Consider the following 18,520-nt stretch of genomic DNA (forward strand, 5'->3'; position numbering starts at 1 on the left):
CCAAAATATGTTCAAGTCCCTTTTTGTTTATGTTGTAACTTGCTTCAACTTTTTGCCAAAAGATCAAAAAGAACATGCCAAAGTATTGGAGATTATTTGTTTTTTGCCCCCAAGCTAGTTATAATAGGAAACTTTTGGTCTCTGCACTGCAATATTTTTAATAAAGGTCAAAATTTAATACTTTATTGTACAGCACATAAGTGGGTTTAATCAAAGCAATTGATATTAGATTAAATAGCAGAAATCCATGTGGATGATCATTTAACTTGGCTTTTAAAGTCAATTCTCTTCTGCCAAACAGAATATTCCTTTATAACAAAGATGGGAATCCAAACAAGCGGAATGTACATAATGAAACTGCTTTACATTTGTTGTGTATGGGACCACATATCATGCTACCTGAAGCAGCCCTGCAGCCCCGCCTTACACGACCCAATGAAGATGATGGCAAGAGAGCGGAATGTCTTCAATTGATTCTTAAGTGGAAGGGTGCAAGGATAGATCAAGGCGAGTTCGAGAAGGCTGAAAGCAATGCCACTGATAACAAAAAGTTTACACCTTTGCACTATGCTGCTGCCTCAGGGATGAAAACATGTGTAGAGGTAATTTCCATGGCATGGTTTCAATAATTCCCAGTTTGGATACTTGCATTCTATAAAGCGAGAGATTGTATTGCTTTTCCAGAAGCCTGTATGCTGATTTTTTTTTTTCTTTTTCTTTTCTTTTGTCCTCTTCAGTGAAATCAACTCTTAAATATTTACTTCAATTTGAAAATTGAACGTTATTTTTAAAATATCATGGGGAGAATTTGCAGAAAAGTCATAATGATCACACGTGTCTCTGTTTTGATACTTTTGTGCACATAATTTTTTGACTCAATAATTTAAGTTTTGCTGAAACATGTAAAACGTGAAGAAACATCATTTAAATACAAAATGGTGGGTCAGAAGGGTTGGCGAAACAAACTCAATTCTCACCATTTTTGGTGTTGCAGTCTTTATTCTTACTACTTCTAGGGGACAGCAAACCAGTGGCAGATACTTGCATGTGGGAAAAAAACAACAAATCTTGAAATCACCACAGTTTTACAGGATAATTGTCACTTTGAGTTACTTTTTCCTTGGGCAACAGAGATCTTGCGGTGATTGCCCAGGTACTCCTATTTGCTATCAAGGTTATGTGGTTGGCTGAACCCAACTTGGTTGGCAGCAATAAGAGGATCCTCTCTGTATATCTTCCAAAATCAAAGTTACTTAGAAATCGAGGCAAATTCTACAAGACATTGAAGTATAGTTGTGACACTTGCTGTGTACTGTGAAGTTCAACCACGCTGTTTAGAGTTATTTCAGTGGTTGCCTTTGTTAGTTCAGTATGGTACTAAGAAGACCAATTAAAATTGAAGTCAGTGCGGGAAGGAGTGCTTTTCACTAATCGAGGTTGTACCTTGCTCATGAACTGGTTGATAGCCACAGCCAGGACATATTGGTGCTGGAGTTTCGTGGGGATATTCTGGCTCAGCCAACCTCATCAATGACCTTCCTTCCATTAAGAAATCAGATGATGACCACTAATAATTCCACAATGTTGTTGAGTTCTTATCTGTAATTCCGAGACAATTAAGTAATCTGGGCACATGTGTACAAAGTCCTAAACAAAATTTACATTTGAGCTAATTTATGGCAAGTAACATATATGGCAGGAGTGCAAGGTGATGACCATTCATTACAAGAAGCGGTCCTCTGTTGATATACAACAACATTAGCACTGCTGGTACCACCGTCAAAATCCTGGGCTTTACTAGTGGCCAAGTTCGTTCATGGTAATGATGTAGACAATCAAATCCATGCCAGTTGTTATAAAGATGTATTGACAGTATTTTTTCTTCATCTAAATATCATCAGTAGAAAGCACTTCCTACTTAGTGACAGTCGAGAGTGCTCATGTGTAACGTCGAACTGTTGTGCTGAGATTCACTGAAAATATCACTGATTTATGACTTGCATTTGCAAAGTCTGAAGTTAATGACAATGCTGAAACTTAGACAAAAAGATTTAGCTTTGTAAATTTTCTTTGATTTCAGCTTTTAGTTAAGTACGATGCAGACCTGTTTGCAGAAAATGAAAACCGAGACACTCCTTGTGACTGTGCGGAGAAACAGCATCACAAGGATCTTGCTCTCAGTCTCGAGTCACGCATGGTATTTTCACGAGATCCAGAAGCTGAAGAAGTGGAAGCAGAGTACGCAGCGCTGGATAGAAGAGAGGTACAACAAGTTGTTTTCACAGCTGTTTGGATACTAGTAGCACTGAATAAATGAACTGGATGCAATTGCATTCTCAAGCTAAACATTCCATTCTGGTTTGTTCTCAATTATGCTGAAACAAATGGAATTTAACCACCATAAATCAACTCTTGACTGAAGATGAAAATATTTTAGGGGCTGTAGAGACCATAACTATTTTTGTTTTCTTTTTCTCATTTTTGGTTTTTAAACGGAGTTGCAGTTGAGAATTGGGCTTTAAACTTCAATCGGCAGCTTGTTTATTTTTAAAAAGAGAGAGGAGAACAAAAGACCACTTTTCTGTTTGGAACCGACTTGGCAAGATAATGCAGATTCATTGCTTGTTTAAGAACACTGCAGATGATGTGGTACCGAGATGTTATGCTCCGGGACTGGCTGCTAGTTGATTGGTAAATTGGTTAATCAAAGGAGGACTGGTCATGGGCCAGCCAATCACAGAAAAGCACAGTGAGTTGGTTCTGATTGGAGTTTTGGCCAAGAGGCAGTATTGTTTTCAAAGCTGTGGACTGGGAAACTTTTGTTTTTGGGGTTTTGTTCTCTAATTATTCTGTAGTTATCGATTTGTTGACTTTTCTAAGATATGACTGGAATTCTAAGAAGTAAGTAAAAGGTCAAGACCTGTTTGCATTGACTCGTGACTTTGGAATTTAAGGAAGATATATAGTCCTACATCTGTAACACAGCTCATAGTCACAAGATTTCACGAAGGCCTGGTATTCATCAATGATGAATTGGTAAATTACAATCCTCTTATTTTCTTCTTAATTTTTCCTTTAACTATGTCTGTCTGCATGTCTGTTGGTGCACAAGTTGGAGTTTGTATTCGAAGAAGATTAGACTTAGATACTAATTAATTGCCTTGTAATTTATATGTGCTGTGCTAAAGTAACATTCTTAATAATCAGTTAATTTTTGTTTAACTTACCAACTTGGTGTTCAAGATCTTTAATTGTAATGTCTGGTTAGGAACAATTTGAGCAATTTTGGAAGTCATTGAATGTCTTAATTGCACTGTGTTGTGAATCCAGTGATGGGAAGCCTGATTTGGTTTGGCTTGGCTTGGCTTGGCTTGGCTTGCAATCCATAAGTGAAAAGGACTTGGTTAAACAGTGGTTATTAAATAGGAGTGCAGGAGGATTTGAAAGGAGGACCTTGGAGAGCAGAAGTGTTTATGAAATGGTTTTGTTTGTACATTGAAATTGATAAATGATAGGGAAAAAGGTGTTGGAATGGACCAGAGGTCAGAAGGACCAAGTCCCTTGAGAGTATGTTAGGACCTGAAGTTGCAGAGCTTGGTAACAAGCAAGGCCATTGCAGGACTGTAGACTCTTCAGATTTAAGAGAATGGTGGGGAGACTAGAAACCAACATCAATCAGTGTAGATACTGTGTTGAAATGATGTGATATACAAAGCAAGTTCAATTTTTGGGAGTATAGTGAGACGAAGTTGAAGGCTGGGTTGAGTTTGGATAGGGCATGGGAATGACATGAGAGAAGCTACAGAATGATAAGTAGTTTGGACGAGGATAAGCGGGAGTCTAGTGGGAAGGTTGATGTGGGAACGTGAACAAAGTTGCGTGGAAGGCCACTCAACCTCTTGTATCTGCGATGTCATTCTTGATCATGGTTATATTATACCTCAATGCCATATTCCTGTGCTCTTTCATTATCCCTTGATGTCATAAGTAGTGGGAACTTTACCTTAAACATAACAATTGAGCTTCCACAGCCCCCTTGGCTAGAGAAATCCAAATATTCGCCACTGTCTTAACAAAGAACTTCTTCTTCCTCACAGTTATAAAAGCCTTCCCTTTTTTTTTGTTTAATTCATTCACAGGAAGAGCATATCACTGGTTAGGCAGCATTTATTGCCAATCCCTAATTACCCAGAGAGTTGTTAAGAGTCACCCACATTGCCTCCGGACCCACAGCACAGCTAGGCCAGACCGTGTAAAGATGGCAGTTTCCTTCCCTAAAAGATATTAGTGAACCAATGGGTTTTTCCTGAAAATCAACAATGGGTTCATGGTCATCATTAGACTTTTTAATTCCAGATATTTATTGAATTCAAATGCCACCATCTGCCGTGGCGGGATTCAAACCTTGGTCTCCAGAACATTATCTGAGTCTCTGGACTAACAATCTAGTGATAATACCACAAGGCTATTGCCGCCGCTGCCTCCCCACCCCCAGCTTCATGTTGAGATTGTCCCCTGATTCTGTAACCCCGTGCTAGGAGAAATATCCTTTCTACACTTGCTGTGTCTATCACCTGAACAATTTTGTACACTTCAATGAAATAGCCACAAACATTACATCGGACAAACAGGAAGGAAACTAGCCATCAGAGCACATTAACATCAACTAGCAGCAAAACGGCACAACGACCTCTCCTTGATATCGGTACACTCAGACAATGAAGGCTATCAGTTTAACTGGGACAAGACAACCATGGTAGCCCAAGCCAAACACAGACACGCACGGGAATTCCTAGAGGCATGGTTCTCCAACCGTAATGCAAACAACAAACATATAGAATTGGCCCACTTTATACAAGCCCATACAGATCAAAACCGGAAATGACGGTACTCCCCATAACGGACCAGACAGTATAAATTCCCAGCGGAGTAGAATAACATCGCTTCATTGGAGGTTCCACTGATGACATCACCTAGCATGGTGACAATGTCTGAACAAGAACAAGCCAGCTTGCTGAGCAAGTCAACAACCTCAAAGAAATAGATTTCCAGATGCTAAAGATGTCAAGCAGTTTGGGGAGAGTGAAGTATGATGTTGAGTGATTGTATGTAGAAGATCAACCAGAATTATTTTGAATGGCAGACCAGGCTCAAGAGGTTGAATAGCCTACATTTCCTTCTATGTTCATGTTTATATCACAGCCTGACAGCCTTGGAATGCCAATTAATCCTAACTTGTTTTCTGCCAGTTGATAAATCCTTAAGCCATGCTAAAATATTACCCCCCATAGTTTAATTTTGTTTACTAACCTGTGTGGGACTATATCAAATCTTATGAAAATCTAAACACAACATATGTTTTGTCCCCTTATCAACTGGGCTGGTATCTCACTCAAAACTCACCTTCATTCAAAGGGTGGTACGATGACTCCGTAGTTAGCGCTGCTGTCTCACAGTGCCAGGGACCCAGGTTCAAGCAACTGTCTGTATGGAGTTTGCTCATCCTGTCCGTGTCTGTGTAGGTTTCCTCCAAGTGCTCCAGTTTCCTCCCACAGTCCAGAGATAGGCAGATTAGGTGGATCGGCCACACTGAATTGCTCCGTAGTGTTCAGGGATGTGGAGGTTGGGTGGATTAGCCATGGGAAATGTGGGATTATGGGGATAGGGTAGGGGGGTGTGTCTGGATGGGATGCTCTTCAGAGGGTCCTGTGGACTTGATGGGCCAAATGGCCTGCTTCCACACTGTAGAGATTCTATGAAATTAAAATGTCTATAAGGTTTGCCAGGCAAGATTTCCCATTCATAACTCTGTTGTTCACTCTGTGCAACCAGTTATTTTCTACATATTCTATAGTCAAATCAAACAGTAATCAGAGGGCGGAGAATGAAAAGTTTTGTTGGCAGGATATGCCAAGTAGAGTTCCTCGAGGCGGGGGTGGGGGGAGGGTGCAGCGTCTGTGCTGGGGCTTCAAAGTTTTACAGTTTACATAATTGACTTACATAAGTGGAGTGGAGAGAAGCATTACGAGCTAAATTCCGAGATCACCGACAGAGGTCGGAAAGGGCATTGTGAAGAAAATGTAAAGAGTCGGTGGACAGTTACGGATAAGTTGATTTGAGTGAGCAAAAGTCTGGCATGTAGCATATAATATGGGAAAATGTGACGTTATTCACTTGGATAGGAAGAAAAAAAAGCAGTATTGTAGAAATTGAAGATGGCTGTGGAATTCCAAGATGCAGAAGAATCTAAGCTTTACTTCTGCTTTGTTGAAGAATCATCTAGACTCAATGTTAGCTTGCTTTCTGTCCATGGATGTTGCCTACCCACTGTGATCTCCAGCATTTTTTTGTTTTTAGTTGAGATTCCAGCACGTGCAGCAATTTGCTCCTGCAGAAGAATCTAAATGTTTTTTAGTATATTAGCCACAACATGTTAATATTCAGGTACAATTGGGAGCAGTCTAATTACAACTGCATTAGTCATGAACTGGAGAAATTAGAAATTGGGGGTGGCTGTTTGAGGGTAAATCCACATCTGACATGTGGGAGTCTTTTTAAAAGGTTAGTTGATCAGAGTTCAGGACCAGAAGATGAAAGATAAGGGTAGCAAGATTCGGGAGCCATGGAGGTTGAGAGATATTGAAAATTTAGTTAAAAAGATAAAGGATGCATATATAAGGTTTAGGAAGCTGAAATCAGACTAGGTCCTTTAATATAAAGGACGCAGGAAGAAACTGAAACAAGGAATTAAGAGGGAAAAAAGTGGTCATGAAATGTCCTTGGTAAGTAGAATTGAGGAGAATCCCAAGGCATTTTATACATATATTATGATCAAGAGGGTAACTCGGGAAAGGGTAGGTTTATTCAAGAATAATGGACGGAATTCATGCACGGAGCCAGAGGAAGTGGATGAGATCCTTAATGAGTATTTTGTATTAGATTTCATCGAGAGGGACATGGCTAATTGTGAGATTAGGAAGCAGTATGTTGATATTAGGATTAGGTTATTATCACATGTACTCAAGCACAGTGAAAAGTTTACAATGTCGCCCCTTACAGCACCGTCCTAGGTACAACGTACCTAGGTACAAATCTTGGGATGCAAGTCCATAGCTCCCTGAAAGTGGCAGTACAAGTGGCTAAGGTGCTGAACAAGGTATACAGCATGATTGTCTTCGTCAGTTGGGGCATTGAATATAAAAGTTGGCAAGACATGTTGCAGCTGTATAAAATTTTAGTTAGGCCACAACTGGAGTATTGTGTGCAGTTCAGGTGGCCACCCTATTGGCAGGGTATGGAGGTTTTGGAGAGGTGCAGAAGAAGTTTACCAGGATGTTGCCTGAATTGGAGTGTAAGGACGGCACAATGGCTCAGTGGTTAGCACTGTTGCCTCACAGCGCCAGGGACCTGGGTTCAATTCCAGCCTCGTGCGACTGTCTGTGTGGAGTTTGTACATTCTCCCTGTATCTGCATGGGTTTCATCTGGGTGCTCTGGTTTCCTTCCACAGTCCAAAGATGTGCAGGCTAGGTGGATTGGCCATGCTAAAATTGCCCGTAGTGTTCGGGGATGTGTAGATTAGGTGGGTTATAGGGGGATGGGTCTGGGTGGGATGCTCTGTGGGTTGGTGTGGACTTGTTGGGCCGAAGGGCCTGTTTCCACACTGTAGGGGTTCTGTGATTTCTGTGAGAGGTTGGACAAACTTAGGTTGTTTTCACTAGTGCATCGGAGGCCGGCCATGGTTGGATAGAGGGTGTGACCTGATAGAAGTATATAAAATTTATGAGGAGCATGGACAGGGTAGATAGTTGGAGTTTTTTTTTCCCAGGGTGGAAATGTCAATACTAGGGTGCATAGGTTTAAGAAGAGAGAGGAAAAGATTAAAGGAGATGTGCAAGGAAAGTTGTTTTTTTACCCAGAGGGTGGGATGTGTCTGGAATATTCTACCAGGAGAGGTGGTAGAAGCAGATACAAAGGCAACGTTTAAAAGGTATTTAGACAGATTCATGAACAGGCAGGGAATAAAAGGTTACAGACCATGTGCAAGCAGATGGGATTTGTTTAGAATAGCATCATGGTCAGCACCAACGTGGGCCTGTTCCATACAGTATTGTTCTATTAAGGTCAGAAGTGCAGATGTTCACTGCACAATATTCAGCACCATTCGTGACTCCTCAGATACCAAAGTAGTCCGAGTTCAAATGCATCAAGATCTGAACAATATCTAGATTTCTCGTAAGTAATAAGCCATGCGAGTGCGAGGCAATGATCATCTCCAACAAGAGAGAATCTAGCCCTCACCCATTGATTTTCAATGATGTAACTATACTGAATTTGCCCCTCTATCAAAATCCTGGGGATTGCTATTGACAAGAAACATGTACAAGGTGTTGTGCTGATACTTACCAAAGCTTATCAGCAATCTTCCAAGCCCACAACCTCTACCATCTAGAAGATCACAGACAGCAGATATTTGGCAGTACCACCACCTGCAAATATCTTTCCAAGCCACTCAACATCCTCGCCATTCCTTCATTGTTGAGTCAAAGTCCTTGCACTTCCTCCCTAACAGAATTGTGGGTGTGCCTGCACCAAATGGACTGCAACAGTTCCAGAATGCAGCTCACCACGACTTGAGGGCAATTAAGGATTGGCAATAAATACTGCCAAGTCAGAAAACCCCATATCCCTTGAATGAACTTTTTTTAATATGAGAATGTTGTTAAACTTTGGAGCTTTGTGCCTTAGAAGATAAAAGAGGCAGTTTAGCAGGGTCATTGAATATTTTCAAGGCAGAAGCAGATTTTTTTTAGGCAACAGAATCCAAGGTTATCAAGTTGAAGGGAATTTGGAATTCTAAATACAAACAGATCAACCATGATATTACTGAATCAGATAAACTTGAGGAGCCAAATGACCTACTGTTCCAATATTATTTGTTCGTCAGTGGTGACCACTGAACTGAAAGTCTCAATTTCATTTACATTTAATTCCATAAATCCACATTTCAAGCATTGCCACCCTTGCAGTCATGCTATTTCTTCTGATCTCTCAGGCAACTGGCTTTTCCTTCCATTTTTACGCCCTTCTGTGTTCAGCAATCCCTTCATTGTCTCCAGGCTCAACTTCTCTAATACTCTCCTTGCCAACATTTGGATGATTCACTTTACGAAAAGAGAAAGCTCTCAACATATTGAGAACTCTGCCAGCCAAAGCCTATCAAAAATACTCTCTACCCTTCAACATCAGTTTTGTTTTTACTGACCTGTTCCAGGTCACCATTCCCATTTCAATCATGGAAATTTCATGTAACTAAGTTAAGTCTAGGAAGTGAAGAAGCTGGTAACCAATTTCTCCTAAAATAGATATGATTATTGTTAAATTTGAAACTGTTACCTTGTTTTAGCATTTTGACTTGTTAACTCCTATATCCTGATCAGTTGTTCATCGTAGTTTCAGCATGTAAGATAAAATGAGAATCTTTTTGCAATTGATTTCCATGTTTATAATAAACTTTATAACAATAGACAATATGTACAGGATATCATTGGAGGAGCTGAATGTTCAATTTACCACTATTTATCCAATTAATTTTTCTTTCTCCACCCCCCACCCCCCGAATCTGAAGCCATATGAGGGCCTAAGGCCACAGGACCTAAGGAGGCTGAAAGATATGCTGATAGTGGAAACTGCAGACATGCTTCAAGCCCCACTTTTTACTGCAGAGGCGCTGCTCCGAGCTCACGGTAACTTTATTAATTGTTGAGGTCATTGATTTAAATATTCTGTAACAATTTTGCTGTTCCTTTTACAATTCAGTGTCCAAATTCAAATTTTGTATTTCTTGAATAATTGTTTGTTGGTTACTAGATGCTAATTGAAATGTAGGTACATTCTTTTAAGTGTTTGGTCTCAAAATGCCGTCAAGAATGCTTTCAACCATGTCACCTTAACTTCAGGGAACAATAGATGCAATCCTAAGATTTAGAAGAATTCTCGAAGATGCATAAGACAGACGAACATGTTAGAAAGTCTGAATTTTGGTGGAATCCCTCATCAGGCATAGTTTAGATCGGAGTATATTTTTCTGAGTGACAACACTTTGTTTTCCTCGTTCACATGGTGAGTGAACGAATGTACATTCCCTAAACTTATACTAGTGGTTGACGTGGAATGCGGAGAGGGTATTGCGAGTGATTGAAAAGTGACCAGTGGGTTGCGATTTGGGGCGGTTCTTGCGAAATGTATCAATAGAGGAGACAAAGGGAAGATGTGATAGGTAATGGCTTCACACTGCAAGTAGCAGAAATAGTGAAGAATTGTTTGTCGAACATGAAGGCTGGTGGGTTGGAAAGTGGGGAGCATATGAATCCTACTCTGGTTTTGGGAATGGGGAAAGGGTGGGAGCGAAAATGTGGGAAATAGGATGGGAATTATTAAGGGCTTAATGGAATATTATGCTTTCAGGAAGTGGAGTAGAAGGAGATGTAATCAAAATAATTTTGGGAATCGGTGGGTAAACCATGCATGTTGATCAATAGCCTATCCTCAGAAACTGAAATATAAATGGGAAAATTTGAATATGAACCATGTGAAAATCAAGATTGCTACAAGTTGGAAGCAAAATTGAAATTCTCTTGGTCAAAGATAAATCAAGAAGTGGTGCTGATGTGCAGTTATCAAAAGACAGGGAAAACGGGGTAATGGAGGGAATCAGAGTTGGAATGAAACTAAGAATGTTTCATGTAACCCCAGAGAAAGAAGACATATCTAGAGCTGATACAGATTCCCAAAGCAGAATTTACTTCAGCATGAATCTGAGGAGGAGTTTCGTGTGAGAAGTTCAGCCAAGTTGTATGACATTGGCCCAGGCCCCAACATTGCTCGTGACCAAAGGGGATGCAATGTAGAGGCTGTCGGATGTCTGTTGTGACAGAAACAGTTCAGTTGAGGAATTCTTTTAAGTTGTGGAAGACAATGAGAGAGTTGCAGGTGTTGGCAGAAATAAACTGGACAAGGGAGAAAAAATAAATTTGAGATGACAGGAAATGTAGCAAGAATTGGCTGAAACTGGAAACTTGATTGGAAACATGACTCCTGTTCCTCTGTCCACAAATGTTGCCTGAACTGCTGAGTATTTCCAGCATTTTCTGTTTTTATTTCAGGTTTTAAGCATTCTGTGTCTAATAATAAAGTTTTATTTCTAGCCTGTAATGCTTTTAAACTGTTAACTTTTGATCCTTTCTGGACATGTTTTTCTTTATCTTTTCCTCTGCTTTTTCAGCATCTTCCATTCCACAAGATCAGAGTTTGCTACACTTTTTCTTGGTTGCAATGTTTCTTTCTCCGCTATCGTGGCACAAAATCCCTTCTTCTTTCTTCTCCCTTGTTCTTTCTCCTTCCCATGAATCATCCCTATGTTCTGGTGAGCACATTTTGTGGTAGCTCAGTGGGAAGAATTGATTAATGCCTTTTTTCCTCCAGTGCACTGCATTTGTAAACCTGTCATAAAAATACGGTCAAATAAGAACCATAATCAAACCACAGTATTTTAAGGCCACTTCTAACAGCGCAAACTTTGTGTTTCCTCTTTTCAATGTGTATTTTCATAGACTGGGATCGAGAAAAACTACTTGAAGCCTGGATGTTAAACCCTGAAGACTGTTGCCAACGTTCAGGCATTCAGATGCCAATTCCACCACCTAGTGGATGTAATGCATGGGACACTCTCCCCTCACCTCGAACCCCTCGCACCACCCGTTCCTCTGTCACATCTCCAGATGATGTCAGTTTATCTCCAACTGATGAGGACACACTTGTGGTATGTTAGTGATTTTACTTAGAAAATATTTGACTATGAATCCTCTGCACACAGAATGTAAAAGTAGCCTTAACTTGAAGATTTGTACAAGGATACGAACATGATGGTTATATATAGTTGAATTTTTTATTTACCAAAACTTTGTTTGATTGAACGGAATTTTAGAGTTGCACTGAAGTGATATAACTTCGAATCTGTATGCCATATGAATAATTGCTATTTGTCATAGTTTTCTGACCATCTTTGCTAGCATCGTTGGCTTTTAGGGTGATATTTTTCACCTCCACTTTCCTGCCTTTTACCCATTATCCTTAATTCTCTTAGTTATTGAAAATCTGCCTACCTCACTGTTGAATATATATGACAATCTAGTCTTGACAACACTCTGCAGTAAGGAATTCCACAGATTCCCCACTCTGAGAGAAGAAATTCTTGCTCATCTCTGTCTTATCTGGGTTACCCCTTTGTTCTGAGATTAAGCCCTCTGGTCCTAGACTGCCCTACAAGGGGAAACAACCTCTCTGCTTCTACCCTGTCAAGTCCTCTACGAATCTTTTACTGAAACATAAAAGTCACCTCTCATTCTTCTAAACCCCAGTAAATATAAGCCTTAACCAGTTAACTTCTCAGAAAACCATCCCTCCATCCCTGGGAGCAGCCCAGTGAACCTTCTTTCGACTACCTGTAATGCAGTATATGTTTCCTTCAATAAAGGCTACAGTATTCCTGCTGTGATCTTGTATAGTTGTATAGACTTGTATTAGCAAAACCTCTGCAGACTCTTGTCATCCTCACCAGAAAGGAATAATTAATGATGTAATGAGACAGGAATAATTAATGACCTCATAGTTAGGGATCCTCTTGGAAGGAGTGATCACAGTATGGTTGAATTTAGAATACAGATGGAGAGTGTGAAGATAAAATCCAATACCAGGGTCCTGTGCTTGAACAAGGGGAACTACAATAGAATGAGGGAGGACTTGGCTAAAGTAAACTGGAAACAAAGATTGTTGACGAGCAGTGGAGGACTTCCAAAGCAATCTTTCAAAGTGCTCAGCAAAAGTATATTCCAATGAAAAGGAAGGACTGGAAGAAAAGGGGTAATCTGCCATGGGTGTCTAAAGAAATAAGGGAGGCTATCAAATTGAAAGAGAAGGCATACAAAGTGGCCAAAAGCAGCATGAAACTAGAAGATTGGGAAAACTTTAAAGGTCACCAGAAAGCCACAAAAAGAGCTATAAAGAAAAGTAAGATAGAACATGAGAAAAAACTAGCACAGAATATAAAGACAGATAGCAAAAGTTTCTATAAATATATAAAACAAAAAAGAGTGGCTAAAGTAAACGTTGGCCCTTCAGAGCATGAGAAGGGGAATTTAGTTATGGGATATGATGAAATGGCCGAGGCATTGAACAGGTATGTTGTATTGGTCTTCACAGTGGAGGACACTAATAACATGCCAGTAATTGACAAAGAGACGAAGGTAGGTGAGGACCTGGAAACAATCATTATTACGGAAGAGGTAGTGTTGGGAGCTAAGGATTGATAAATCTCCTGGCCCTGATGGAATGCATCCCAGGGTACTAAAAGAGATGGCGGGAGAAATAGCAGGTGCGCTGGCGGTAATTTTCCAAAATTCGCTGGACTCTGGGGCAGTCCCAGCAGATTGGAAAACAGCAAATGTGACGCCACTGTTTAAAAAGGGAAGTAGACAAAAGATGGGGAATTATAGACCAGTCAGCTTAACCTCTGTAGTGGGGAAGATGCTCGAGTCTATTATCAAGGAAGAAATAGCAAGGCATCTTGATAGAAATTGTCCCACTGGGCAGACGCAGCATGAGTTCATGAAGGGCAGGTCATGCTTGACAAATCTTTTGGAATTCTATGAAGACATTACGAGCGAGGTGGACAATGGGGACCCAGTGGATGTGGTGTACCTAGACTTCCAAAAGGCCTTTGACAAGGTGCCACACAAGAGGCTACTGCAAAAGATAAGGATGCATGGCATTAAGGGTAAAGCATTAGCATGGATAGAGGATTGATTGACTAACAGGAAGCAAAGAGTGGGGATAAAGGAGTGCTATTCTAGCTGGCAGTCAGTGACTAGTGGTGTGCCTCAGGGATCGGTGTTGGGACCGCAATTATTTACAATTTATATAGATGATTTGGAGTTGGGGACCACGTTTGGGGGGTCAAAGTTTGCAGATGACACTAAGGTGAGTGGCAGAGCAAAGCGTGCAGAGGACTGTGAAACTTTGCAGAGGAACATAGATACACTGAGTGAGTGGGCAAAAGGTCTGGCAGATGGAATACAATGTAAATAAATGTGAAGTCATACATTTTGGTAGGAGTAATAGTAAAAAAGATTATTACTTGAATGGTAAAAAATTGCAGCATGCTGCTATGCAGAGGGACCTGGGTGTCCTTGTGCATGAATCACAGAAGGTAGGTCTGCAGGTACAACAAGTAATTAGGAAAGCAAATGGAATTTTGTCCTTCATTGCTAAAGGGATTGAAATTAAAAGCAGAGAGAGGTTATGTTGCAGCTGTACAAGGTGCTGGTGAGGCCACACCTGGAGTACTGTGTGCAGTTTTGGTCTCCTTACTTGAGAAAGGATGTACTGGTACTGGAGGAGGTTCACTAGGTTGATTCCGGAATTGACGGGGTTGGCTTATGAGGAGAGACTGAGTAGATTGGGATTATATTCATTGGAATTCAGAAGATTGAGGGGGGATCTTATAGAAACATATAAAATTATGAAGGGAATAGATAAGATAAAAGTAGAGAGGATGTTTCCACTGGCAGGTGAAGCTAGGACAAGAGGGCATAGCCTCAAGATTAGAGGGAGCAGATTTAGGACTGAACTGAGAAGGAATTTCTTCACCCAGAGGGTTGTTAATCTATGGAATTCCTTGCCCAGTGAAGTAGTTGACGCTACTTCAGTAAACGTTTTCAAAAAAAAGGTAGATTTTTTTTGAACAATAAAGGAATTAAGGGATACGGTGAGAACACGGGTAAGTGGATCTGAGTCCACGAAAGGATCAGCTATGATCTTATTGAATGACGGAGCAGGCTCGAAGGGCCAGACGGCCTACTCCTGTTCTTATGTTTTTATTTGCCTTCCCACCTTTTTTGTTCTTGCCTAGTGGAATGTTCGATGTCCCAGGTAGTACCTTCAGAAAGCGCTGGGAATTCTGCACCTCCCATCTATGTTGGAACAATAGTGAGGCTGGAAATACAAAGATAGGCCACATGAATGCGTGACTGAGGAGCTGGTGTAGGGGGCTGGGTTTTCAGTTCCTGGATTATTGGGATCTCTTCTGGGGTAGAGGTGACCTGTACAACAGGGACAAGTTACACTTGAACTGGACGGGATCCAAAATCCTTGCAGGGAGATTTGCTAGTGTTACCCAGGAGAGTTTAAACTAGTTTGGTAGGGGTGTGAGACTCTGAATAAGAGAGGAACCATTGAGAGGTCGGGGAAAAAACATTGGCCATCAAAAACCAGTTTACTATTCAGGATAGCCAGGGGCACAGTAAAGGGAGGGAAAAGATTTCTGGTTTAAAGTGCATTTATGTCAAGTATGAGGCCTGACTGGTAAGGCAGATGAGCTCAGAGCATGGATTGGCTCTGGGGACTGGGATATTATGGCCATAACAGAAACGTGGCTGAGAGAAGGACAGGACTGGCAGCTCAGTGTTCCAGGATACAGAAGCTACACGTATGACAGAAATATAAGTAAGTGAGAAGGGGCAGTTTCCCTTTTGATAAGGCAGGACATAACAACAGCGCTTGGAGGATATTCTCAAGGGGTCATCAAATGAGGCCATATGGTTAGAACTTAGAAACAAGAAGGGGATGGTCACTCTGTTGCGACTATATTATAGGCCCCCAAATAGCCAGTAGGTACTAGAGGAGCAGGTGTGTAGAGAGATTGCAGATACCTGTAGGAGTAATAGAATACTATTGGTTGGAGATTTTAATTTCCCCTGTATTGACTGGGTCATCCAGAATGTAAAAGGCCTGGACTGGGTGGAATTTGACAATGTGTCCAAGAAAGTTTCCTAAATCGATATGCGGAGGGCCCTACTCGGGAGGGTGCAACACTGGACCTCCTCTTAGGAAATGAGGTCGGACTAGTGACTGAAGTGTCAGTCGGAGAGCATTTTGGGTCCAGTGACCATAACTGTCTTAGTTTTAGTGTAGTTATAAAAAAAAAAGAACAGGTCCACAGGTTAAGGTGCTGACCTGGAGCAGGGCTGATTTTGGGGCCATTAGGCAGGATCTAACAAAGTTCGATTGGGAAGTCTGTTTGAAGGAAAAGGAGTGACTGGCAAATGGGAGGCTTTTGAAAGTGTGATCTCCAGAGTCCAGGGGCAGTATGTCCCTGTAAGGGTGAAGGGGAAAAGCTGGCAGGTTTAGGGATCCCTGGTTGATGAGAGATATTGAAGCACTGGTCTCGAAAAAGAAGGAGGCATACATTGGGTTTAAGCTATTGGGCTCAAGTGAATCCTTAGACGATAATAAAAAGTGTAGGAGCACACTTGAAAGGGAAATCAGAAGAGCAAAAAGAGGGTATGAGTTGGATCTAGATAAGGTTAAAGAGAATCCCAAAAGGTTCTAAAGTTATATTAAGAGTAAGAGGGTGGCTAGGGAGAGAATCGGTCCCTTAAAGATAAGCATGGCCATCTATGTGTGGAGCCACAGGAGATGGGGGCGATTTTTAATGAATGTTTGTTTCTCCTCAGTGTTTACTGAGGAGAGAATCATGAACGCTAAGGAAGTCAGGGAAACAAGTGGGGATGGTTTGAACCACAGACATATTAGCAGAGAGGAGGTGTTTGCAGCCTTAAAGCACATTAAGCTGGATAAATCCCCTGGGCCTGATCAAGTCCATCCTCAGATGTTGTGGGAGGCTACCGAAGAAATTGCAGAGGCCCTTGCAGAGATTTTTGCTTTGACTTCAGCCACCGGTGAAGTTCCGGAAAACTGGAGGGTGACTAATGTTCCATTGTCTAAGAAATGTAGCAAAGACAAGCCAGGGAACTACAGGCTGATGAGCCTGACCTCAGTGGTAGGCTGGTTATTGGAGAGGATACTGAGCATCAGGATCAACCAACATTTGGATAGTTAAGGTCTGATTAGGGATAGTCAGCATGGATTTATGTGCGGGAAGTTTTTTTTTTAAATTCATTTGTGGGATGTGGGCATTGCTGGCTGGCCAACATTTCTTGCCCATCTTTAGCTGCCCTTGAGAAGGTGGTGGTGAGCTGCCTTTTTGAACTGCTGCAGTCCTCCTGCTGTGGGTTGACCCACAATGCGATTAGGGAGGGAATTCCAGGTTTTTGACCTAGTGACAGTGAAGGAACGGCAATATATTTCCAAGTCAGGATGGTAAGTGACTTGGAGGGGAACTCGGAGGTGATGGTGTTCCCATATATCTGCTGCCCTTGTCCTTCTAGATGGAAGTGGTCGTGGGTTTGGAAGGTGCTGTCTGAGGATCTTTGGTGAATTTCTGCAGTACATCTTGTAGATAGTACACACTGCTGCTACTGAGCATCGGTGGTGGAGGGAGTGGATTCTTGTGGATGTAATGCCAATCAAGCGGGCTGCTTTGTCCTGGATGGCGTGAAGCTTCTTGAGTGTCGTTGGGACTGCACTCATTGAGGCAAGTGGGGAATATTCTATCACGCTCCTGACTTGTGCCTTGTAGATGGTGGACAGACTTTGAGGAGTCAGCAGGTGAGTTAACTTGCCGCAGTATTCCCAGCTTCTGGCCTGACAAATCATTTAGAGCTTTTTGAAGAGGTAACCAAGAGGATGGATGAGAGTAGCGGAGTGGATGTTGTCTATATGGACTTTAGTAAGGCCTTTGACAGGATCCTGCACGGCATGCTAGTCATGAAGGTTAGGTCATACGGGATCCAGGGAGAGCTAGCTAATTGGATTCAAAATTGGCTGAATGGTAGGAAGCAGAAGGTGATGGGTGAAGGTTGTTACTCAGACTGGAGGCATGTGACTAGTGGTGTGCCACAGGGATCGGTGCTGGGACCTTTGTTTGTTATTTACATAAATGTCCTGGATGTGAATGTACAAGGCACGATTAATAAGTTTGCGGATGGTGCAAAATTAGGACATATTGTTGATAGTGAGGAAGCTCGTGAAAAATTAGAGGGATCAGATGGGGAAGTAGGCTGAGGATTGGCAAATGCAGTTCAATACAGATAAGTGTGAGATGTTGCACTTTGGAAAGTCCGACCAAGGTATGACTTGTACTTTAAATGGTAAGGTCCTGAGGAGTGTTGTGGAACCGAGAGACCTAGGAGTACAAGTACATGGTTCATTGAAAGCGGCATCACAGGTGGACAGGGTAGTGAAGAGCGCATTTGGCATGCTTGCCTTCCATCAGTCGAAGCATTGAGTGTAGGCGTTGGGACATTATATTGCAGTTATGTAAGTCATTGGTGAGGCCGGACTAGGAGTATTGTGTAGAGTTTTGATCACCCTGTTATAGGAAAGACATAGTTAAACTGGAAAGTGTGCAAAGAAGATTTATGAGGATGTTGCCAGGACTAGTTGGCCCGAGCTATAGGGAGAGGTTGGCCAGGATAAAACTTTATTCCTTGGAACATAGGAGAAGGAGGGATGACCTTTATTGAGGTATATAAAATAGTGAGGGGCATAGATAGGATGAAGGCA

The 18,520-nt window shown here is 41.5% G+C and overlaps 1 protein-coding gene across 1 annotated transcript; it reads left to right on the forward strand.

Annotated features, from left to right (window-relative positions):
• Positions 1–306: 306 nt before the first annotated feature.
• On the forward strand, positions 307–11,828 carry LOC125485385 (ankyrin repeat and IBR domain-containing protein 1-like). The gene is made up of 4 exons (XM_048607925.1): positions 307–602; positions 2,081–2,263; positions 9,627–9,744; positions 11,611–11,828. Exons 1-4 carry the CDS (start codon positions 378–380, stop codon positions 11,826–11,828), a joined length of 744 nt encoding a protein of 247 aa, XP_048463882.1. The 5' UTR covers positions 307–377.
• Positions 11,829–18,520: the final 6,692 nt, after the last annotated feature.

This window comes from Rhincodon typus, chromosome 2 (genome assembly GCF_021869965.1).
Source record: "Rhincodon typus isolate 14 chromosome 2, sRhiTyp1.1, whole genome shotgun sequence".
Classification (NCBI taxonomy): Eukaryota; Metazoa; Chordata; class Chondrichthyes; order Orectolobiformes; family Rhincodontidae; genus Rhincodon; species Rhincodon typus.